General features: G+C 49.4%; 2 protein-coding genes across 2 annotated transcripts in view; both read left to right on the top strand.

The window, feature by feature from the left end:
- Positions 1–7,742, top strand: part of Slc7a8 (solute carrier family 7 member 8) — a 61,654-nt gene extending 53,912 nt beyond the window's left edge. Inside the window, exons 8-11 of the mRNA XM_085828641.1 lie at positions 549–645; positions 3,109–3,258; positions 5,061–5,238; positions 5,725–7,742. Coding sequence (XP_085684767.1) covers positions 549–645; positions 3,109–3,258; positions 5,061–5,238; positions 5,725–5,882 — 583 coding nt within the window. The 3' untranslated portion in view covers positions 5,883–7,742. The remainder of the gene's footprint in view (positions 1–548; positions 646–3,108; positions 3,259–5,060; positions 5,239–5,724) is intronic.
- A 10,497-nt stretch (positions 7,743–18,239) lies between these two features.
- Positions 18,240–19,661, top strand: Cebpe (CCAAT enhancer binding protein epsilon). The gene is made up of 2 exons (XM_021182612.2): positions 18,240–18,749; positions 19,326–19,661. The coding sequence occupies exons 1-2, from the start codon at positions 18,240–18,242 to the stop codon at positions 19,659–19,661; spliced, it is 846 nt and encodes a 281-aa protein (XP_021038271.1).
- Positions 19,662–23,841: the final 4,180 nt, after the last annotated feature.

Here is a 23,841-nt window from a genome sequence, read left to right as displayed (position 1 = left end):
AATGCTGTTACAGCAGTGCACAGGTGGCTCGGAGCTGTGTGCCAGGGAATCAATAACCCTTAAGGACAAGAAGTTTCTTACATAAAGGAGAAACGCAGCCAGGTAGTGGGATGGGCCATAACACCAGTATTAAGGAATTAGAGGCAGTAGGAGCAGGAATTCAAGGCCCATCTTGGCTACAGAGGAGTTCAGGGCCACATGGGCTACATGGGAACGTGTCTCAAAGAACCAAAAACAAAAAATAAGGGCAGAGGAGCTGATCCTGTAGCTTTGTACACGTGAGCAGAGGGGAGGTGATTCAGAGTGACAGTGCCCTGAGCCAGCTACATCAGTCTCCACGCGCCCCGGATCTGTGCACCCATCCATTGGCTGCCCCTGGTTTGCCTGTGCCTGCATTCGTGAACGTAGGGCCAGAGAGCGTGCACACAAAGGCAGGCTCCTAGCCGGTGGAGGGGGCTGCTGCGTGGGCCAAAGGATGGCACAGTGAGGGTATCCCGGCTTAGTGGTGCACAGGCTATCCCAGGCTGACCGACTTTTCTCCATGCCAGGCTGTTCTTTGCTGGAGCCAGAGAAGGCCACCTTCCCAGTGTGTTGGCCATGATCCACGTGAAGCGCTGCACCCCAATCCCAGCCCTGCTCTTCACAGTAAGGAGCCCCCACCTCACCCCCTCCCCCTGCTGCTGCCAGCCGTGCACAGATCCCCCCTTTGCTTTGAACGTAGTCTTCTTTGGGAGTCACACTATGTGCACATATCTGTCACCCTTCTGATCTAGTTCTGCATTTCACTAGGCCCTAGCTAAGGTGGTGCATGTGGCCACTGGCTTTATGAATGCCAAGGGATATAATTGGGAAAGATCCTGAGTCTAAAACACCTACAACTCTCAGACTGACTCATTTTTCTCCTCCTATTCTGTTGGCTCAGACTGAAAAGACTTGAAATGCCAAAGCCTCACAAAATCCTGTCTCTGCTCCTGGGCTTCCTGGCACCTGCTACCACAGGCCACAGCTCTGAGCCTCTGCCAGTCCCTGCACAGCTCACCCTTCTTCCAACCCCACCAACTTCCTGCCTAGGGTACTCTGTCAGCCTCTTGGAAGATGCCATCAAAATAAATCTAGTTCAGGGTATACCTGATAAGAAACACAGGCAGAGGAAAACTCATAAACTGGGGGATGGAGAAGAGGCACCTTTGAACAGGGAAGAAATGGGGTTTTTAACAAAGAGCAGAATCTTTGAGAACAGTGGTTCTCAGCCTGTGGGTTGTGACTCCCACAGGGGTGGCCTATCAGATATCCTGAATACCAGTTATTTGCATTACAATCCTTAATAGTAGCAAATTATACTTATGAAGTGGCAACAAATGATTTTTAATAATTTATTTATTTTTATTTCATGGTGTTTTGCCTGCATGCATGCCAATGGGAGAATGTGAGGGCCCCTGGGACCAGAGTTACAGACAGTTGTGAGCTGCCATGTAGGTGCTGGGAATTGAACTCGTTGGGTCCTCTGGAAGAGCAGTCTTAACTGCTGAACCATCTCTACAGACGACAACAAAATAATCTTAACGTTAGGGACCACAGCTTGAAGAACTGTAGTAAAGGGTGGCAGCATTGGGAAGGTTGCGAACCCACTGACTTAGAGAGTCAAAAGGACGAACAAAGACTTGTCTTCATTTGTTTTTTTGAATTAATTAATTTTTTTTTTGGGGGGGGGGTTTCGAGACAGGGTTTCTCTGTATAGTCCTGGCTGTCCTGGAACTCACTTTGTAGACCAGGCTGGCCTCGAACTCAGAAATCCGCCTGCCTTTGCCTCCCCAGTGCTGGAATTAAAGGCGTGTGCCACCACGCCCAGCTTGAATTAATTTTTATTTTCTTTCTGAATCTTGAATAAAGTTTTACAAATTATGTTAAACCAGACATAGTGGCACACACCTTCAATCCCAACATTCCAGAGGCAGAGGGAGGCAGATCTCTTGAGTTTGAAGCCAGCTACATAGAAAGTCCCAGGCCAACCAGGGCTGAGTAGAGTGACCCTGCCTCAAAACACTGAATACAATAGCAAAAATTACTTTGATTTCCCCAAGAGAGGCGATCAGAGGTCAAGGTAGCAGAGCTCACTGGGAGAATTCTCGAGTGTTCAGGTGCAACATGAAGGTCATCCTGATTGGGTAGTTGCAGAAGCAATGGAAGGAGATAGTATTTTCCATGAGTCATTCAGCTTTTCTCAGTTCTCAGTTGCGATATTCCCGCTGCAAGGCAAATACAGGGAGACTGTGACCTGGTCACCATCAGATCTCATGGGAGAACTAAGCCTTGCATTCATTGGCCTCCACAGACTATCGAAAGTGGAAGGCCTTAGTTCATCCCGAGAGAGCCACAGAGATGATTTTGATGTTGGAAACTGACTTCCGTTGAGAAAACCCCATAGCGTGTTACAGGCTTACATGAGTTTGCACTGGTAGAATGTTAAGAAAACAACCTGCCTATGTTAGTGTTTAATCATTTTTTTAAAGGGAAAACTAAAGTAGATCACTCAGCCAAGAGAAAATGATGAAGAGAAGAACAAGGCCTTATTTATCAGTTAACGATCTCCCTAAGGGGTCAACAGGATGAAAATAAATAAATGAGCTTGAGCCATAATTGAAAGTGAAATATGGCAAGGTGAGAGATGCCCTGAGCCAACAAATACCAGCACGGCCAACCCAGGTATCCACTCTGAATGATTACTCCTACACCGTCACAACGGTTACAGACCCACATTTTATCCCTGTAATAAGAAGCAGTTCTTAGCCAGATGTGAAGCACAGGTCTTTAATCCCAGCACCAAGGAAGCAGAGGCAGCTGGATCTCTGTGAGTTCAAGGCCAGCCTGGTTTATATAGCAGGTTCCAGGACAGCCAGAGCTACTTAGAGAGACCTTGTCTCCAAAAAGCCAGAAAGAAGTTCCTGGCAGTAAAGTTATAGTCCATCCTAGGCTACTGAAGGTAGCTGAAAGTCCTCCTCTTGAGATGTCCACTATAAAATAGCACACCTGGCTTAGAGGGGAAGAATAGCCCCTAACCAGTGAACATCTCCAGTCTCCCAATGCCTTCCTTCTTCTTCACCTCAACAGTGCCTCTCCACCCTGCTGATGCTGGTCACCAGTGACATGTACACACTCATCAACTATGTGGGCTTCATCAACTACCTCTTCTATGGGGTAACGGTTGCAGGACAGATAGTCCTTCGCTGGAAGAAGCCTGACATTCCCCGCCCCATCAAGGTAAGAGGGTCTGCCCTAGAGTCCTCAATCCTGTGATGCGGATGGAGCCACCATGGCTCTTGGCCATGTGTGTGGGAACAATTGTTTTCTTTCTTCACTCCTAAAACTTACACCATATATAGGTGGTTTTCAGGATTCTTTTATCTGCCCTGTTCTTCCACAATACTATGCCTCTATCCCAAACTGAGTCTCCTTCTGCCTGCGCATAGGAATTCTAGTCACTGGCCAGATGGGTGTCGAGTACTTCCTCAGCTGGTAGAGCATGAAACTCTTAATGTCAGGGTGGTGGGTTCGAGCCCCACATTGGGCACCAATATGTAGTAGTAAATATTTAGCCTCAATCAGGGACTTATCCCACCTTTGGTCTTTCAGTTCCCAGATAAAAGACACAAAACTTTTATATTTATGCTAAGCTTTAATGCACTAGAGCAGGACAGGTATCTACCCTCTAAGTTATTAGTTTCTACTTCCCTATAAATAACCCCGAGTTATAACTTGCCATGTTCCATCTGTGCTGCTACTAACTTCAATTGGCCAGCCCTGGTGGTCATGATTTCATGATTCACCTACCTCATGGCATCGTCTCCTCTCTTCACATTCTTCTCTTCTCCCTCCTGCTCCTGTCTCAGGCCCAGGAACCTAAACCATGCCTACCTCTCTTCTGTCCAGCTATAGGTTGTAGGCACCTTCATTCAATCAATAGTCTTAAATTAAGGAGAAAGGTTACATAGTATCGCTTGATGAGTGTGAAAACTCCCTTGTCCCTGGGGGCAACCAGACCTTGGGGACCAGTATTTATTTAGAATTACAGTACATAGCAACAGACCAAACCTCAACATATTTTTGAAGCTTTCTAATCCTTGCTTTTCAAAGTTCCAAGACTAAACACAGGTTTGACGAACAAACAAAAAATTGATACTGTTGGTTCTTCAATTGCTCAGAACAAAATAAAGTTTTAAGTTCTCTTAAAACTGAATAGAGCCTAGAGCTATTTGAAGATCCTGTTCTAGAAACACAGACAAGATACTTCTAGAGTCTGCCCACTGAGAAAGAAGAAATGTTCGATCTGTCAGTTCCCCCCTGACATTATCACTGTTACTTTCTCCCACTTCTTAAACTCCTAGAGGGAAGGGGAACTAGATAAACTCGTCTCCTTCTGAGGAGGGAAGGGAGGTAGGCAGCTGACGCCACTGCCCCTGGGTTGGGAGTATCTAAGGTACCCAACACATGTGCTCAGCAAGAAGCCAAGCCTGTGTAGCTGATGTTTCCTTCTGAACAAAATGCCGACCAGGCCCTAGTCTGCCTTATTCCCTTTTGGCTCCTGGTCTCCTGGGACTAAGCAATTTTCCCTTCTCTAATTGCTTGAGAGAAATAGATTGAGGCTGATCCCAGTGTGGGTGCTGAGCATCGCTGTGGTGTATTCAGATGAGGCCTGGCCCGGGCGTGGGAGTCCCAAAGGATCCGGGTCATTTCCTTCCTTCCTCTCCTCTCCTCCTCCCGAGGACCCCTGCAAGTGTTCTCCAAAATCCTAACCAGATTTCCAGCCCCTGGGCTTCTCTGCTGCCACAGGTATTTACATGAGTCATGAGGTCTCAATGAGCAGTAAAGATCCTTACTTCCCTGTCCCACTTCCCAATTTCACCAGCATCTCCCGATGCAGCACCTACAGGGGCCTGAAGTGTGGGATACGGAGCTGGTTGCAGCTCAACCATTTCCCTCAAGGATGAGGGTGAAGAAGAGGGTACCCTCTTCCTGATGGACCCTAAGAGCCACATAACTCACAGTGCTTCTGTGTCCCACAGGTCAGCCTGCTGTTTCCCATCATCTACTTGCTGTTCTGGGCCTTCCTGCTGATCTTCAGCCTGTGGTCAGAGCCAGTAGTGTGTGGCATTGGCCTGGCCATTATGCTGACGGGAGTTCCTGTCTACTTCCTGGGTGTCTACTGGCAACACAAACCCAAGTGTTTCAATGACTTCATTAGTAAGTGGTGACCAGAAAGAGGTTCTCTTGGGAAGGTACATATAGCAGTCTGACTGGGGAGCCATGCCAGAATCAGAAAGCCAAGGTTCCCCCTTACTTGAGTCCACAGGGCTCACGATTCAGGACCAGGAACGACAGCTGTCTTCCAAAGACCTCTAGAGAAACAAGACCAGCTGGCCTCCCTGCACAGACCTTAGGCAACCTACCAGCTAGCCATCAGGAACCACTATAGGTTAGCTGGAGACCAGTATAGACCCTGGAAATGAGGACAGGTAGTCAGTAGGCACAGAGAAAGTGCAAGGCTAGAGCCTGGGTGAACAAGAGGCAGCGCTCAGATAATGCAGGATATGGACAGGCTGGTCTCCAAAGCCACTTGCTATTCTGAGGTAAAAGCTGAGGTGGAAGAGCTGGCCAGAGTAGGGCCCGATTGATGGGGCTGGCAGCACGTTATCACTGACCTAACTTCTGTATTGTTTCCTTCCTCAGAGTCCCTAACCCTAGTGAGTCAGAAGATGTGTGTGGTCGTGTATCCCCAGGAGGGAAACTCAGGGGCTGAGGAAACAACTGATGACTTAGAGGAGCAACACAAGCCCATCTTCGAGCCTACTCCTGTCAAGGACCCAGATTCGGAGGAGCAGCCCTGAAGACTGCCAGCCTGTAACTGGCCACTCCTCCCTTCATCCTTTCTGCCCTGTATTCCTGCCTAGGTCCCCCCAACACACACACACACACACACACACACACACACACACACACACTTCTGTAAGGCAGGGGCCAGACCTGGGTGTCCACAGTGAGACATTCTAAACAAAGACCCTGACCTTTGTACCCAAAGAACCAACCTGCTTCCAGGACCGAGGCCCATGGTCAAGGTCAGTGCACCAGGGCCTGCACACACCCTAAGGTTTGGAGGAGAGTGGAGGTGCCATTAGTACCCTACAGGGCCCTTCCTCCTGGGCCCGTGCCTGTTAGGTGCCTCTAAGAAACCTGGGTTCACTACTATTTCTTCTCCCTAACTCCGAGCCCAGGTGAAACTTCCATTGGGGAAAAAAGGTAGCAGCCCCAGCAATAGCTGGGGAAGACAACTCAGATTGTCACCGTTAAGTCAGCTGGAGAGACTCAGATGTGGCTTCATTCTCCAGGGAACCAAAAGGCAGAGGGTTCACTTCTCTTTGCCTTCTTCTCCACTCTGTACTACCAAGACTCCACTGCCCAGCCTCGACCCACTACCCAGAGAGTTCCCTTTCAGGAAGCCTCCACCCCACTGAGCTAAGGACCAAGAAGGAGGACTACCCCACCCCCAGCTCTAAGCCAAGCTTGTGGAATATACAGGGAACTCTCAGACTGCAGAAGCCAAGCCCTGCCCCACCCCTGCCACTGCCTCCTATCCCCTTGTGGTGCCAAGGCTCCCTGAAGCCGGAAAGACTTCTATTTAGTCTAATAGACATCTCTCTCTTAAGGGCAAAGTGACTCTGCTCCTCCCTGTCCCCCTGTGAAAGAGCAGTCACCCTCTTATCCCAGCAGCTCTTCCCACCCACAGTTCTGCCAACCACCCTCACCCCTTTCCTCTCCTGGACCACAGCTCAAGGACCAGGTATGAAGGATCCCCAAGTCCTTCAGACCTGAATTAGAGTCAAACCAGCCTTAAGTCATCTCCCATCCAAGAACTGGGCCTAAAGTGCTCCCAGTTGCCAACCTCCAGGACAGACCTGATGTCAAATCCTCCCCTGGAAGGAAGGGTGCTTTCCTCCTTCCCAGCAGTGCTCAGCCCTCACCCTGGGGAGACCATGTTGTTGGTGGGGGGTGAGGAGAATGTTTTCCGAAGGCCAGTTCCTCTCCCCTCCCTCAACTCAAACAACCCTACCACCGTTCTGCCATCCCACCTGGGACAAGAGGACAGAATGGCGCTGACTTTGGAGACCTTAGAAAAGCCCCTTCCAGGAGAGCCTCTGGCCTGTGCTCTACAGGAAGGTGACAGTGTCTGCCTTCTCCTGGCAGCCTCCACACCTGCTGTGCTTAGGACAGGATCCTTTGATCACAAGGCAGAACCCTAACCCCGGTCCATCTACTCAAACTGGAATATGCAGGGACCTTTCCCTGGCCTCTGCCAGCAGGTCTCCCAACTTCCCACCTAGCTCACCCTACCCCTAACTGGTGAGAGGCTGGGTTTGGGCTGAATTATGCCCTTAGGAATACAGTCCAGGCAGGCTGTGGGGCCTCTGGGGGGCCAGGGACCACCCTCTACCCCTCTCCTCTCATTCCTTCAGCCTGTACCAGCCCCTCCTTGAATTATTGTCTCTCTCTCTTTTTTTTTTAAGTGGATGCCTTACTTTTTGGATAACTATTTTTGAAGCTGGTATTTCTATTTCTTTTGGATTTTTTTAATGTATGGTGGTTTGGGGGCAGAGCTAGAACCTTAATAATCTGTCACTGAGTTCATTTAGGTTTTAAATTTTATTGGTTTGTTTTATGGAGTATTTTCTTTTCATGTAATAAAATTTTAAATGGAGATGGAGTGATGGAGTTAATAATCATAATCAGATGACGTCTGAATCGGAATCTGTGGACATTTTTATTTAGTCCAGAATCCTTCCAGGAATGCATTCCTAAAAGTCTTGATTGTCACCTTCCAGCTGCCTAGGGCTATGGAGCCCGTACGTTCTTACCCCTACCGCTGGTCCCTTCTGTTGAATCCTGAAAGGTTACTGAGTTCCCGCTCTGTGTGCCATCCAGAAATCCTGGAAACAAAGTAGGACATAAAGCTCATCACTGTCCAACCGTCAGATGGTGAGACGTGGGCCAGAGATCGGCACCAAGTCGAGTCCAGGAAGGCAAAGATGAGGGTGATAATCCCAACACCTGGCAGGAAGAGCTTTGTGCGCTGTGGAGAGAGCCCTGGAGGGAGGGTCCAGAGGGAGAGTCCGAGGAGCCTGTTCCACCCAGCTAAGCAGAAGCAGCAGAGAGGATAATCTCTGGGAGGAAGATAAAGATGAGTAGGGCTGGAAGAAAAAAAAGGAGGGGTTGAGGTCCCTGTGTGTGTGTGTGTGTGTGTGTGTGTGTGTGTGTGTGTGTGTCCACACACATGCGCATGAGCACCGCAGCACTTGCATAGAGGTCAGAAAACAACTTGCAAGAGTTGGTTCTCTCTTTCCATCATGGAGGTCTCAGGGACAGAATTTGGGTTAAGGTTGGCAATAAGTGCTGTTTTGCTGGCCCCGAGGAAAAAAAATTTTTTTTGTTGGATTAGTGACATGAGACAAACACATTGGCTGGCCGTGGTGGACAGCACTCAGGAGGCAGAGACCAGTAGATCTCTGTGAGTTCTAGGCCAACCTGGTTCACATAGCAAGTCTCAGGACAGCCAGGGGACCTCACGGTCTTTTGGAAAGTCGAGGAGACTTGCTTCTGCCCCTCCTTTCTGGGCCACCCTCCAGGAGCTTCTCCTGGGTCACCGTCATCCCAGAGCCAGCTCTGCTGACAGACCTGCAACCCGTGTGGAGGAGGTGGGTGGACAGCAAGACACTACCATCCACCTGGGACACCTCCGCTCCCAAGTCCTGGCCTGGCATTAATGCTCATGCTTGTGGCTGTCCTTATTCCAGACAGGCTGGAAGCTTGTCATCCTCAAAGGCTCTGTGCCAAGATGGCAGTCACTGAGCAGAGGGCAGCCAGTCACAGAGCAGCTGTGTGCCCTCAGACAAGTCACTTCACCTCTTTAACCTTTTAGGGTTGCCACTTGGGTAGGATTGGACTATATCTCGATTTCTTCATTTTCTAACCCTTGGTTATCCCAAAAGCAGAGGGTGACAATCTCTAATGGATGGATGCCCTGCAAGCCTCATGTCACTTTTTAAAACCCCCATTTCCTCTCTCTGGCCTCACCAAATGTCCTCCTTATTGCTCCCATTCTGGTGCAACCAGGCCTCTCAATTCCCTCTTATGTAATGGAGACACTTGTCCCCATATAAGGTGGCACCCGCTGATCTTTCAGCCTGCTCAGATGGCAGCTATGGGTCTCTTTATGAATGGCATGCATTGCTTCCTTGCCTCCGCCTTTTCCCTGTCTTAGTCCGGACAGTGACTGAAGTGCTAGGAACTTCAGATGTCTTGAGTTTGGACAATATTTCTTCTTTAGACACTTTGGGAACCTTTTAGAAGTCATTAAGTCATGACTGCTTACATGTCTATATCTTGCTTATGCTTTTGTTCTGTGTATGTGTATACATGTAAGAGGGTCTGAGGTCTTTTCTCACCTTTCATACCACGTTGGTCCTGGGGCCCAAACCCCAATCAACAGATTTTGTGGCAAGCCATCTCACCAGTTCACATTTACTTATGAATATACTCATACAACAGGTCTTTCTGATTACGGCGCCCAAGGACGTCACCATATTTTACAGAATAACAAGTTTATTGCTGAATTTTGCAAGTCATCACAGTTTCCAATCATCTTTGTCTCCTGTAGAGTATTTACTCGTGTCACATGTCTTCAGCGGGCCTTAGTCTAAGAACTCAGGAGGCAGAGTGTTGGAAATTGGTTCTAATGCTTTGATTCAGTCGGGAATCTGCGTGTCCAAACGCTAAAGGTCATTGTTCCCAAATGGTTTTTGATCGATCAATAAAGATGCCAGTGGCCAATGGTTGGGCCCAGGGCGGGACCCAGAGAGGAACAGAGAAGAATCGGCATGACTTGAGGAAGGAGGATGGGACGTAGGATCAGCAGGAGAAAAAGCCGACCAGCCATGTGAAATTTCAGGTAAGTGACCTCTGGCCACTTCCCGGATTAGGCCTGGAGGAGCAGGGGAAAAGGTTTAGGAGTGCCCAGCCTTTGAAGTAGCCAAGGCATTTTTAAAATAAGCTAGTGTGTGTGTGTGTGTGTGTGTGTGTGTGTGTGTGTGTGTGTGTGTTTCATTTGCAGATCCAAAGAGGTAGCTCCTAGGCAGGTGCACACATGCGACCCACAGGGAGCACAAAGCTGTATCCACAAACTCACGGCTATAGTAGAGACCGTCATATCTCTGAACTCAAAAAAGTACATTGGATGTCCTGGACCTGGAGTTATAGATGGTTGTAAGCCACATGGGTGGGTTAGGAATCAAACCCAGGTTCTCTCCAAGAACAGCAAATACATTTCTCCATCCCTTTTTGTTTTTGAGACAGGATCTCACCGTGTAGCCAAGGCCAACCTATAACTCTAGAGGCCAGAACAGCCTTAGATGTACAGAGACCTTCCTGCCTCTGCCTCCCAAATCCTGGAATAAAGGTCTGCCCCACTACACACAGCTTATTTGGGTTTTTTGGGTTTTTTGTTTTTGTTTTTGTTTTGTTTTTTAGAGAAATGGTCCCACTCTGTAACCTAGGCTGACTTCAGACTCATAGCAATCCTTCTGTCTCAGCTTTTCATATCCTGGAATTTGTGAGACAACATGTTTGTCCTTAATTTTAATTCAGGGAATGTGGTCACTGTGCTGAGTAGTTTTTGGCCAACTTGACCCCAGCTAACCAGAGAGGAAGGAACCTCAATTAAGAAAATGTGTCCATGAGAAGGGGCTGTATACAAGACTGGAGGGCATTTTCTTAATTAGTGATTGATGGGGGAGGGCCCAGCCCCTCAGGAGTGGGTCTTGGGTCTATAAGAAAGCAGGCTGAGCAAGCACTGTGGAGAAATCCAGTAAGCAGCACCCCTCATGGCCTCTGCTTCAGCTCCTGACTCCAGGTTCCTGCCCTGCTTAAGTTCCTGTCCTGGCTTCCTTCAGTGAAAACCAGTGATGTGAAAGTGTAACCTAAATAAACCCTTTCCTCCCCCACTTGCTTTAGTCATAGTGCTTCATCCCAGCAATAGAAACCCTAATTAAGACAGAGGCCATGGGACTGGAGAGATGGCTCAGGAGTTAAGAGCAATGACTGCTCTTCCAAAGGTCCTGAGTTCAATTCCCAACAACCACATAGTGGCTCACAATCATCTGTAATAGAATCTGATGCCCTCTTCTGGTGTGTCTGAAGACAGCTACAAGGCACTCATCTAAATAAAATAAATAAATCTTTAAAAAAAAAAAGACAAAGGCCATTACTGAAAAGATTACAAATAAAACCTGTCTATTCTCAAAGAGCAAAATGTAGCCCACGTGATAAGATGCTTGCAAGCATGAATATGTCCCCAGCTCAATCTCCAGCACCACCAAAAAGACAGACAGACAGACAGGCAGGCAGACTGGAAGACAGGAAGACCGAAAGAGAAGGCATGGTGGTTGGATCCCAGCATTTTGGAAGGTGATCAAAGATTTAAAGTCTAAGCTAGAGAGAGGGCTCAGGGGTTAAGAGCACTGACTGCTCTACCTGAGGTCCTGAGTTCAATTCCCAGCAACCACATGGTGGCTCACAACCATCTGTAATGGGATCCGATGCGCTTTTCTGGTGTGTCTGAAGCAGTATGCTTATATACATAAAATAAATAAATAAATCTTAAAAAAAATACCAACTGCTCTTCCAGAAGACATAAGTTCAATTCCCAGCTCACACGTGGCAAGTTGCAACTATCTATAACTCCAGTTCTAAGGCATCTAGCACCTTCTTCTGGACTCTGAATGTAGCAGGTATGAACATGTCACACAAACATACGTGTAGACAAGGCACCATACACATAAAGTAAAAATAAATCTTACCAGGCATGGTGGCACATGCCTTTCATCCCAGCTCTTAGGAGGCAGAGGCAGGCAGACCTCTGTGAGCCCGAGGCCAGCCAGGGCCACACCGAGAAATCTTGCCCTAAAAAAACAAACAAAACAAATCTTTAAAAAAAAAATCAAGGTCATCCTTTGTTTCTAAGGAATTGGAGGCCACTGTGGAATTCATGACACTGTCTCAAAATTTTTTTAAAAAGTGGGCAAGAAGTTGTAGCCGCAATGGTGCCTGCCATTGAGCCCGACAATCTGGGCCCACATGGTAGAAAGAGAAAATCAGCCCCTGAATGTTTTCTTTGACCTCTCCAATGCTCTATGCCACTTACATAAATATAATGTGGTTTTTTTTAATATTTAAAAAAGTAGCCTGGGGCTGGAACAATGGCTTAACAATTTAGGGCTCACGCTGCTCTTGCAGAGGACCAAAGTTCATTTCTCATTGCCCACATCAGATGGCTCAGAACTGTCTATAATTCCAGCTCCAGGGGAATCAATGAGAATACTTGTGCTCATGTGCACATTATACACACACACAGAATAAATGAATAAATAAATAAATAAATAAATAAATAAATAAATAAATAAATAAATCTTGTAAAAAGTTGCATCCCTTGGGGCTGTAGGTATGGTTTGGTAGTTAAGAGCACTGGCTGCTCTTCCAGAGGTCCTGAGTTCAAATCTCAGGACCCACATGGTGGCTCACAAACATCTGTAATTGTAGGTCCAATGGGATCTGATACTGTCTTCTGGTGTGCAGATCTACTGGGACAAAACAACCATATACATAAGTAAATATATCTTTTTTTAAAAGCCGCATCCCGCCGGGCGTGCTGGCGCGCACCTTTAATCCCAGCACTCGGAAGGCAGAGGCAGGTGAATTTCTGAGTTCGAGGCCAGCCTGGTCTACAAAGTGAGTTCCAGGACAGCTAGGGCTATACAGAGAAACCCTGTCTCAAAAAACCAAACAGAAAAAAAAAAAAAAAAAAAAAGCCGCATCCCAGGAAAAAGAAACAAAGAAAGAAGGGGGAGGAAGAAGAGGAGGAGGAAGAGGAGAAAAACAAGAGCCAGAGACCACAGAACTGATAAAGGTGCTTACCATTACCACCAAGCCCAGCAACTGGAGTTTAGTCCCTTAGGTTCCCAGGGCAGAAGGCGAGACCTGGCTCACACAAAGCTGTCCTCCGAGATACCTACCTATGAGACAGGAGACAGGCCTCCATGGTTAAGAGGACTTGCTCTTGCAGAGAACCCAGGTTCAGTTCCCAGCATGGTGGCTCAAACATCTCTAACTCAGTTGTAGGGAATCAGACCCCCTCTTCTGACCTTCCTGGGCACCAGACACACACATATTACACATGCATACGTGGTAGACAGAACACCTATACACATAAGATCCAATTTAAAAATCTAAAAAGAAAAAAAAAATGTCCCAGTCAACAAGAGAGAAACCATGTCTGGGAATGGAAACCTAGTCACTGCCCTGGGCAGGTGGGGTCATGGATCTTGAAGGAGAACCCGTAACATCAGCAGGATCCCTAACTACATCCTGAATACGTATCTTCCTATACCTCACCCTCATCGGGAAACGTCTCGTTATCAGAGAGAGACCATTACAGGAAACCACAGCCAATGTTATGAGGAGTTGTAAGTCCTTCCTCAACTCCCAGCTGATACATCTACAACATAATTCCCACACCTAAGATTCAGGGGACGTTGTGGAAGAGGGAGGCAGAGAAGATTGTAAGAGCCAGAGAAACAAGAAGTTTGCTGTGAGATCCTGTCTCCTAGAAATGTCAGGGGGGCTGTACCCACAAAGTCTCACCAAAATGGATGTTGTCTTAGGGTTTTATCGCTGTGAAGAGACACCATGACAAAGGCAAACATTTAGTTGGGACTGGCTTACAGTTTCAGAGGTTCAGTCCATTATCATCATGATGGGAAACATGGCAGAGTGCAGGCCGACATGGTGCTGGAGGAGTGGAGAGTTCTACTTCTGGATCTGTATGCAGCCAGGAGGCGGCTCTGATTCCACACTGAGTGGAGCTTGAACTTAGGAGACCTCAAAGCCCACCCCCACAGTGACACACTTTCTCCAACAAGGCCACACCTCCAATTAGGCCACACCTCCTAACAGTGCCACTCCCTATGGCCAAGCACTGAAATACATGAATCTGTAGGGGCCAAATCTATTCAGACCACCACAATTGCCTAAACAAGACCTGAACAAGGATGAGCCCAGCAGACCTGTTAATACGGGAGGGGGAAAGCTCTCAAAGCTTCAGCCCTAGACAAAGAACTGCGGGTAACTAAGGAATATTGAGAGCTGGAGATACAGACTTCCCCAGGATAAGGGCACCAACTGGTTTTTTGATGCCAAACGGTCAGCCCTGAAAATGCATACATTCAAGTAACATTATACAGACTAAGTCGGTTGTATTCACGTATTAGAAATATATAGATCAACAACTAAGGAAAGAGAGGCCAGGGCTACACAGAGAAACCCTGTCTCAAAAAAGAAAAAAAATCATAAATAAATATGCAAAAAAAAATTAAATCCAAATTGATTTGTTGTTTTGGTTTTGGTTTTGATGGTTGGTTGGTTGGTTGGTTGGTTGGTTGGTTGGTTTTCAAGATGGTTTTTCTCTTTGTAGCCTTGACTAGTCTGAAACTTGCTATGTAAACTAAGCTGGCCTCATGGAGATTCAGCTGCCTCTGCCTCTACAGCCTTAGAATTAGAAGCATGCACCACCACACCCGCATGGGTTTTCTGTTATTTAAAACCCAGATTTTTAAAATGTTTGTCAATATAACCTCCAAGGCAGCAGGAGTGTGTGCTTTGGGGACAGGAATAACTGCAGTGGAGAGGTCTGGAAACAGGGTGAAGGAGACGTAAGCCTACACTTTACATACACTATCGTTTTCAAAGTTTAAACAGCCTCATAAGACAGCCATTACTACTTCCATTTTACAGTCCGATTAAGTAGCTTGACCAGGGTCAGAGAGCTGGCAAGAGTGACAGGAACTAGATTTGAGTCTAGTTCCCCCTCAGACTTCACAGTCATTCTTAGCTTCTGCCCTACAGGGAATCCTGAGGCAGTCCTGGAGAGCTCCCTGACACAAGCCACTGAGATAATATACACCCATTGTTTTAGTTAATGCAAACAGGTAGCCACTGCAGTCGCAACAGGAAACTGGTCCCGCTGAGCTAGGGAAGGCTTCTTCCCCTCCTGAACCTCCCATTCTTTAGGTGGCTTTGCCTTCCCACCTTGCTTCCTCCTTTCCCAACCCCTTCTCCTGCTTCCCTATCTACACCCTATCTTCTTACGCCTCAGTTACTTGGTAATGTTAACGTCAGCCTGCAGGCAGCGCCAGTCCCCGCCGGTCCAGACACCTGCATAGCTTATTTCACTGGGACACAGCTGCAGACCTTCTCATTTCCTGCTGGCTTTATCTCTGCACCTCCCGCGGGGAGGTGAGCGCTACCCTGTAACTCTCCCTTTACCCAAGGCAGCCAGATAGGCGGAAGGAGAATCCCTGAGTCATACAGCAACACCTACTGCAACCCTCCGTCCCCAGAACAAGCCAGCAGCCCTTTCACAAATTAATAAGACATCCATCCCCTGGTGCAGCTGTACAGCTCAGCCTCTCCTCCTTATTTTCCGTGTCGATAAAATTAGGATAAAAATACCGCTTTACTTCCCCTCCTTAGCTCACAACAAAATGGTCAGCATGAAAAAGTGCGTGTTTCATCAACTGAAAAAAGCTTTACTTTATCAGATGATACAAGGTCCACCCATTATCGTTATTCCACAGTCAAAGAGGGGACATAATTTCTCTTTGAAACAGGCGCTGGCACCAATTCTCCTAGCCTAGCCTTCCCACACTACCAGCAACCTGACTGAGAAGCCCCAATCTTGTCTATGCTTCTTTTTCCTGCTTCCCAGAACAGAGCAGTCAGGACTGGTTGTCAGGGTTGAGAAAGACTGTCCCCTGCTGTCCACCTGATTCAAAACCATCGCGGACTCGAAAGTATAGAATTTGGGAACCAATATTGCCACCTAGTGGCTAATAGTGTCAGGTCACCAAACTGAAATCTCCCAGCCTTGGTACCTATTTGACAAGGGACCTGTAGAGCAAAGAGCACAAATCGCCCCAGTATTTCCGGTGCTTTGTGTCGATGATACGCTGATACGGCTGGCTCTCCCCCTGCCTGGCCAGGGCTTTGGAAGGAAGCATATTTTGGACATACTTCAGGCTGTGCTCAGAGCACGTGGGGTGAACTGTGGAGTTAGAGGGGATGGGATGGAGGACTCATCAAGGGTACTTTGTCTAACTTGTGGACAAGTCACATTTACAGTTTTATTTTAGTGTTCAATGACATACATATCCTATCAAAGTTTACCTCCACTGTAACCCCTCACAGTTACCCGATCCTTGGAATACCCAGCTTAGAAACAGTTCCTATTCTGGAGAGATAGCTCAAGGTTCAGAGCACTCACTGCTCTCCCACCACACACACCACACACACACACACACACACACACTCTCACATACTTTAGAATAATGAAAATAAATTCATTTTAAAAAAAATTCTGGGGCTGGTGAGATGGCTCAGTGGGTAAGAGCACCCGACTGCTCTTCCGAAGGTCCAGAGTTCAAATCCCAGCAACCACATGGTGGCTCACAATCATCCGTAACGAGATCTGGCGCCCTCTTCTGGAGTGTCTGAAGACAGCTACAGTGTACTTACATATAATAAATAAATCTTAGAAAAAAAAAAATCTGTCCTTCCCCCTAGAACATCTGTTTGCAATAAAAGAGCCAGGAAGGTATGATGGCACAGCTATCAACTCAGCTCCATGGAGGCTGAAGCAGGAAGATGAGAGTTCAAGGTCAGCCTAGGCTAAAAGGGAGGCTCAACCTAAAAAAAAAAAAAAAAAAAAAAAAAAAAACTGAAAAGTGACACACTTCTCATGTCTCTGTGTTCTTTTCTTGTCAGTAAATCCAGAACCCTGCCTGAAGCAGGGCCACAATCAAACTGGAGAGAGCAGGAAGTTCCCAAACAAAACAGAAAAATGAACTTTGGGGGTTAGTAGAAGATCAAGAAGGGCGGGCGGGCAGCTACCAGCTTCTCCTTCGGACCCCGAAACAGCCTCAGGAAGAGGTGAGAACAAGAGAGAAGACTTCTCAAGCCTACAAGAGGAAGTGGACCCGAGAGACATGCACAGGTCAGAAAACAAGGGCCTGCATGCAGCTCGGGGCACAGGAAACAGGAGGCAGAGCCTCAGGCCAGCGTGGGTGGGGTCAGCCAGAGCAGCTTTTAGGGTGGAGCAACTGGGACTTCCAGCAGATCCTTTCTGTTGGTTCTGAGGCAGCAGCTTGACTGGGCCTGAGGTACAGGACCCATGTCTTGACCAGAAACCTCAGCTATGTCCTGGCAGCCCCAGACTGTGCCAGGCTGCTAGCCATAGCCAGGTCTGGAGACATGCACACAAGCCCTGTGCAAAGACCTAACCAAAGAACCTTAATAGCGGCACTCTGGAGGCAAAGGCAGGCAGAACTCTGTGAGTTCAAGGCCAGCCTGAGCTACATCATGAGACCCTGCCTCAAAACTAGCAAATGAGCATACCCTGTACTAGGGTCAGGGGTAGCTTGGTCCTAGAATCTACTACTATTTCCCGAACCCTTCAAACAATGATGGTCTATACAGAGAAGAATGTCTTGGGAGGTGGGGCTACAGAAGGAACTGACTTACCCCAGGGTAGGTGGAGTTCAGAACTTGCAGGGAGACAGGGAGGAAGATGCATCAAGGGAGGAGTTTAGACCAAGTTGGCACTGGGGGAGTGCTTTGTCTATTGGCTCTGGCTTGTCACCTCACTCTGCACAGGTCTCTTTGGAAGTCGGAGGAAGACAGATATTCAGAGAAGCTACTCTGGGCAAGGGATTGGAATCCCTTGAACTCGCAGGGCAAGAAGGGCCATTTTCTCAAACAGCAACTTCTGGACTGTGGCTGGGGCCTTCGCAAAGAGCGCCCTAACTGCTAAGCACCCCTCCCTCCGGGGTGTGCCCTGCCCCTCCCTTAGTCACCCCAAGGAGAGAGAGGAAAAGGGAAGAAAGGAAGAGGTACTGACTACAGAAGGAAAGGGAAGCAGAGGAGGAGAGAAGCCACGTAGAAGTTGGTGACGGAGAAGACCAGAGAGGGCAAACCAAGGACAAATCTAGGACCGGGGGAGATCCAAGAAAGGGCAGGCTGAGCATCCCAACGGGCGGGCGCCCCCAGCACAGGACCCAGGGGCGGGGAGCCAAGGGGGCGGGCCGGCCATGTCCCACGGGACCTACTATGAGTGTGAGCCTCGGGGTGGCCAGCAGCCACTTGAGTTCTCAGGGGGTCGAGCTGGGCCTGGGGAGCTGGGGGACATGTGTGAGCATGAGGCCTCCATCGACCTCTCCGCCTACATCGAGTCTGGGGAAGAACAGCTACTTTCTGACCTCTTTGCCATGAAGCCAACGCCTGAAGCCCGAAGCCTTAAGGGCCCAGGAGCCCCCTCGTTTCCTCACTACCTGCCGGCTGACCCTCGGCCATTCGCCTATCCCTCACACACATTTGGCCCAGATAGGAAGGCTTTGGGGCCTGGCATCTACAGCAACCCAGGGAGCTACGACCCCAGGGCTGTGGCGGTGAAGGAAGAGCCTCGTGGGCCAGAGGGCAACCGAGGCACCAGCCGAGGCAGCTACAATCCCCTGCAGTACCAAGTGGCACACTGCGGGCAGACAGCCGTGCACCTCCCCCCGACCCTGGCAGCACCTGGCCAGCCCTTGCGTGTCCTCAAGGTAAGACCAAGGTAGCTCTCCCCGCTTCTTCCCCCCAGGGTGGAGCAAGGTGGGTGGTTGAGGGAATCTGATCACTGGGCTTCCCTAACAAGTCTATGTTTGGTGCTCCTCTGTGAACATGACCTACCCCAAGGTCCTGTTTCCCAACTCTGTGAATTTATTTCTTAGAACTCGGCTGTGTCCTGAAGACACTTGTAATAGCTGCTCTGCCCTGATCTCAGGCAGGACCAGGTTTCCTGCTGTGCACTATACCTCTTGCTTCTCTGCTGCCTGCTTCCGGATGAGGAAATACGGCTGACTAGAATTTTAGAACGGGAGACTTATTACAGACAAACCAAAGGAAAGGGAATAATGAGAGCATGAAATTAAGCTTTGGTCTCAGACCAAGGACCATAATATGTATCTGGGTTACGGTCCTTCACAGAGACAGGGAGATGGATGCCTGGGAGATCGGAGCTCCCTGGGAGTCCTGTATCCCTTTGAGGCCTCACATATGCTCTCCCTGCTGGGTTTCCTGCTTAGCCTTCACTCTGCCTCCCGATGGACCCTCACCTCTCTGTCCCCCTTACCCTCCAGGCCCCTGTGGCTGCTGCTGCCCCTCCCTGCAGCCCCCTTCTCAAGGCACCCTCCCCTGCTGGCACCTCACACAAGGGCAAGAAGGCAGTGAACAAAGATAGCCTGGAGTACCGACTGCGACGTGAACGGAACAACATCGCGGTGCGCAAGAGCCGGGACAAGGCCAAGAGGCGCATTATGGAGACACAGCAGAAGGTCCTGGAGTACATGGCTGAAAACGAGCGTCTGCGCAACCGCGTGGACCAGCTCACCCAGGAGCTAGACACTCTGCGCAACCTCTTCCGCCAGATCCCTGAGGCTGCCAGCCTCATCAAGGGTGTCGGGGGCTGCAGCTGAGCCTGCCTGGCAGACTGTGGGCACTAGACCCTAATGGCCCCACCCACCCTTCTAGGTCCCCAGAGTCCTGAACAGGCCAAGCCTGAGACAGAGATCATGGACAATGGCAGCCAGTAACTGGGAAGGTCGGGACCAAATGATTCTATGGCTGAATAAACTGCACTGTGACTTGATGCTGAAGCTGTTCACTGGGTCTTGGGCCTGGGCCTGGTGGGAGGGGATAGCCATGGAAGACCCCAAGGGCAGGGAATACATGTGGCTAGTCCACATAGTCTCGACTCCATGTCCAAATGAATGCCTAGAAATACTAACATGCCACCCACGGCTGGCTCTGTCCATCACACCCTCCAGCCTGTCCCTCTGCTTCTCTGTCACTTCACCTCCATGTCCACCCACCTACCCACTTGGTCCTTTGTACATTGAGTGCATGCTTGCTACCACCACAGTGCATGCCAGTGTCTGTATTCTGCCCTGATAGAATCCTGGGGATCTGATGACCCCAGTGCCACACAGCTCCAGTGCCAGCCCCACTGGCCTAGGGCCTGCTCTCTGACTTTAGGCCTCGGAGCTCATTTCCCAGGTGACCAGGAGAAAGCTTTCTGATGGCTCTGCCATATTTATGGTCCCTTGGCTCTTGATCCAGCATTCTGCCTCTTGTCTTGTTCTACATCCTCACTCCCATCTTTATCCTTCATCCCCCCAGGCCACTGGAGAAGGTAAGCCCAGGAGAAACCAGTTAGAATCTGGTGTGTATGTGAGAACCCTGACCCCAAGGAAGCCAATGACAAGTCAGTCTGTGCCTGCGACTCCCCCCCACCCCCGCCCCACTCCAGGTGGTTTCTTTCCCATAGAACTGCGGCCCAGAAAGCAAAACCGTACAGTAGTGGAGGGCATCAGCTTGCTGTCTCTCCCCCTCTCCCTTCCCTGCCTCGGTTTCCTCATCGGCACAGGAGGAATATGAGTGCCTAGCCCGCACTGTTACTTTCACAGAAAAATGGAGTTTGACATGTGGTGGGCGTGAGTGTTTGTTCCAGCTCTATTTTGCTAAATGCAAAAAGACATCCGTTATCTAGACTTCTCATTCTACAGGTGAGGAGCCTGGAGCCTGTGAGAGGGAGAGGGAGAGAGGGAGAGGGGGAGAGAGGAGACCACTAGAATCACACAACTATTTAGAGGCAGAATCAAAATTAGCCCCATGAAATCACAGATCTCAAGAGGTCCTAGGAAAGACCTCAAGAGATCATCTGGGCCAGCTTTGCCCTCAGACAAGTGAGATAGTGGGAGCCACATCTTGTAGATAAAGCAGGGAGGGCCAAAGTGGATAAGCGCTCGCTCAGTCCCTCACTGCCTCAGTACTATACCTTTCTTCTACTCTCGAGGCCACAGCAAAAACCAGCACAGATGTGGTCCATGAGCCACGGTCGGTCGAGGAATAATTCAGGGCTGGGTTGGGACTGAGTTAGCAGAGTCTACAAGATCCTAGGCCCCAGCATTAGCACCACGGAACAACACTGTGAATTGCCCCCACAATGTTAGAGACTGGACAGGATAAGAGCAACTCTGTGTGTGTGTGTGTGTGTGTGTGTGTGTGTGTGTGTGTGTCTGTGTCTCTGTGTGTGTCTCTGTGTGTGTGCATGCCTGTGTGTTTTGTTTCTGTATCTATGAGTGTGTGTGTGTGTGTGTGTGTGTGTCTGTGTCTGTGTGTGTGTCTGTGTGTGTGTGCATGCCTGTGTGTTTTGTTTCTGTGTCTATGTGTGTGTGTCTGTGTGTGTGTATGTGTATGTGTGTGTGTTTGTGTGTGTATGAATCATCACAGGTCCTTTCCACTTTTGATCTCAGTGGTAGAAACTCTCACAGTGTCCCAGGCATCTTGTGTGCAAGACGTCCAAATGAAGGCCTAGAGATACTGACATGCTGCCCACAGCTCTCTCCATCACACCCTCCACCTAGCCTCCAGGCTAATCCAGACTAACACCATCTAGGCTAGCTAACCTTGGCTCCCTTTTGCCTCTGTGCCTCTGTGCCTCTTTTTCCTGCGTCCTCAGGCCTTCAGCTGATTAGGGGAGACTTAAACCTTTGGGTGGAAGGACTGATGGATACTACTTGAGTAGGAGATGAAGCTGCCCATCTCTGTGCCACCTGGGAAAATCCTCTCACTTCTCTGTCAGCCTAGGGGTAGCTGGGATGCACAGGGAGTTTGTGCAGAATACAGCTGGTGTCTCGGCCTCCCCATTCACTCCTTTCCACTTAAGGTCTCCCCATCCACACCTCGCATTAGATGCTGGGGAGTGCTTTGCCTGAGCATCTTTCCCATAGCTCTGAGCTGTATCTCCTTCCAGCCCCGCAGCGACCTGTCAATCCTCAGAGTGACTGATAGGAGTCTTTCTAGTTGGCCCTGAGGCTGAAGAAGAGTCATCTCCCCAATGAGATTCCCCATAAGATATGACAAAGACCAGCCAAACACACTCTCCTCCTGTCCGATTCTATCCTGAGATGTCTTGCCACCTGCAGGAGGCTCTCAGTCTGCCATTAGCTGACTTTGGCCAAAGTAATTTATTCAAGCATCCTTCCTGAGAAAGTGACAATTTCTCAGCTGCAGGAATAGGAAGGAAAAGGTAATGAGGAGCCAGCATGCCTCCTGTCTCCCATGGCCCCTCCACCCACCATTCTCCGTCCCTTCCCAGGCAGCTCTGCTCCCTTCATCAACAGGCTTCCCCTGACGTGAGGAGACTGGCATGAGGGTGCGGGGCAGCTAGAGGAGAAGGAGACAGAACTCCATGCTGGCCCCTCTCTGGGCATTCCCCTGCCCATGGGGCCTGGTGTGACAATGACTCTGCTGCTGTTGGAGCCCTGCCTGGTACCTGCCATTCCTGCGGCTTCCCGAGCCTCCCCCTGCATGCCTGGATAAAGTGCTTTCCTTCTCATTATCCCACTTGAGTGTGCCTGCCAGGGATTTCAAATTAACAAGCATACCATTTCAACGAGGAAAGTTAAAGGCCTCTTGGAGGAGGTGACATTTAAGTTGAAACCTAAAAACTTCCCAGAAGGCTGATGCGCTTCAGAGCCTACTGTGGGCACGGGGAAGAGCCCTACTGTGGGCTTGGGGGAAGAGCCACAGCTGGGCTGGATGACCTGAAAGGACAAACTCCAGAAAATGCCTCCTGGTCAGAAAGGAGCTGACAAATGACCCTCCTGAGGTTCCCTCGGCCCCCCCCCCCAAAGCTGGAGCTAGGAGGCAAGGCCTGCTGCTTTATCTCTGCCCTAAGCAGGACCTATCAGGGCTGTCCACAGGGAAAGGACACAGCAGGAGGAGAGGAGGGAGGGGCATTTGGCCAAGTCCTGCTGCAGTTTGCAAAGGCTCCGAGCCTGGGGTTTGGGGGTCCTGTGAAAAGCAGCAAAGCAACCCCTCCCCACCCCCAGAGAAGGTGAAGTCCCTTTTGCTTCCTGAGCAGAGCTGAGGTCATGGACAGAAGCCCTGAACTGAGACGCGATCTCAGGCTACAGGGAGGCCAGGGAGAAGGAAGGTTGTGGGGAGATACAGATACCACGAGGGAGGAAGCTGTCCAAGGTGAGTCTACCAAGGTCAGTCAGCGGGTGCTTGTGAAAGCTGCCCCCCTCTATGCACACCTCCCAACCCCCAGAGATTGCCTCACTCCCGGGGGCCCCCATCCCAGTGTTGCAAGATCCCGGTTGGGGTTGTGGTGGAAAGAGGCCTCTTCACCTCCAGTGCTTGCCCTGCTCCAAGCCTGTGAGAAGACGCTAGAATATAGGCATGAGACACCAGGGCCTGTGTGGCCCCCCCTTAGACATTCACTAGTTCCTAAGAAAGCCAACTCCTCCTCAAAAGTGAAAGTGGTCTAACCTGGACAGAACTCCCTAGCCTGAGCTCTGAACACCAGTGGCAGGTGGGAGTCTCTCCATGGAGGAGAGAAGGTAGGTGTTTTCAAAGGAAAAGAGGCAATTTGACTTCATCAAAATGGCCATCAGTTGTGACTTGAGGGAGCAAGGATGGTCCTTTGTTGTTAAGGAAAGGCTTGCTTGCAGGGCAAGACTCACCTGCAGAGCTGTGGCCTTCTACTTGTCTTTAAAAGAACCAAAGTGTGATGTAGGTAGAGGCGAGCCAAATAGAGCATGGCTCTACCCCAGTGGCCTAAAAGCTAAACTTCATCCAAAAGGCTCA

This window comes from Mus caroli, unplaced genomic scaffold, assembly GCF_978045245.1.
Source record: "Mus caroli unplaced genomic scaffold, Mus_caroli_1 scaffold_12, whole genome shotgun sequence".
NCBI classification, from domain to species: Eukaryota; Metazoa; Chordata; class Mammalia; order Rodentia; family Muridae; genus Mus; species Mus caroli.
The sequence above is the reverse complement of the archived record's forward strand: the minus strand, read 5'-3'. Positions and strand labels throughout refer to the sequence as shown.

Coding starts and splice junctions, on each gene's coding strand:
- Cebpe (XM_021182612.2), top strand. CDS start 18,240: ATGTCCCACGGGACCTACTATGAGTGTGAGCCTCGGGGTGGCCAGCAG. Junction 18,750..19,325: donor AGCCCTTGCGTGTCCTCAAG/GTAAGACCAAGG, acceptor CTTACCCTCCAG/GCCCCTGTGGCTGCTGCTGC.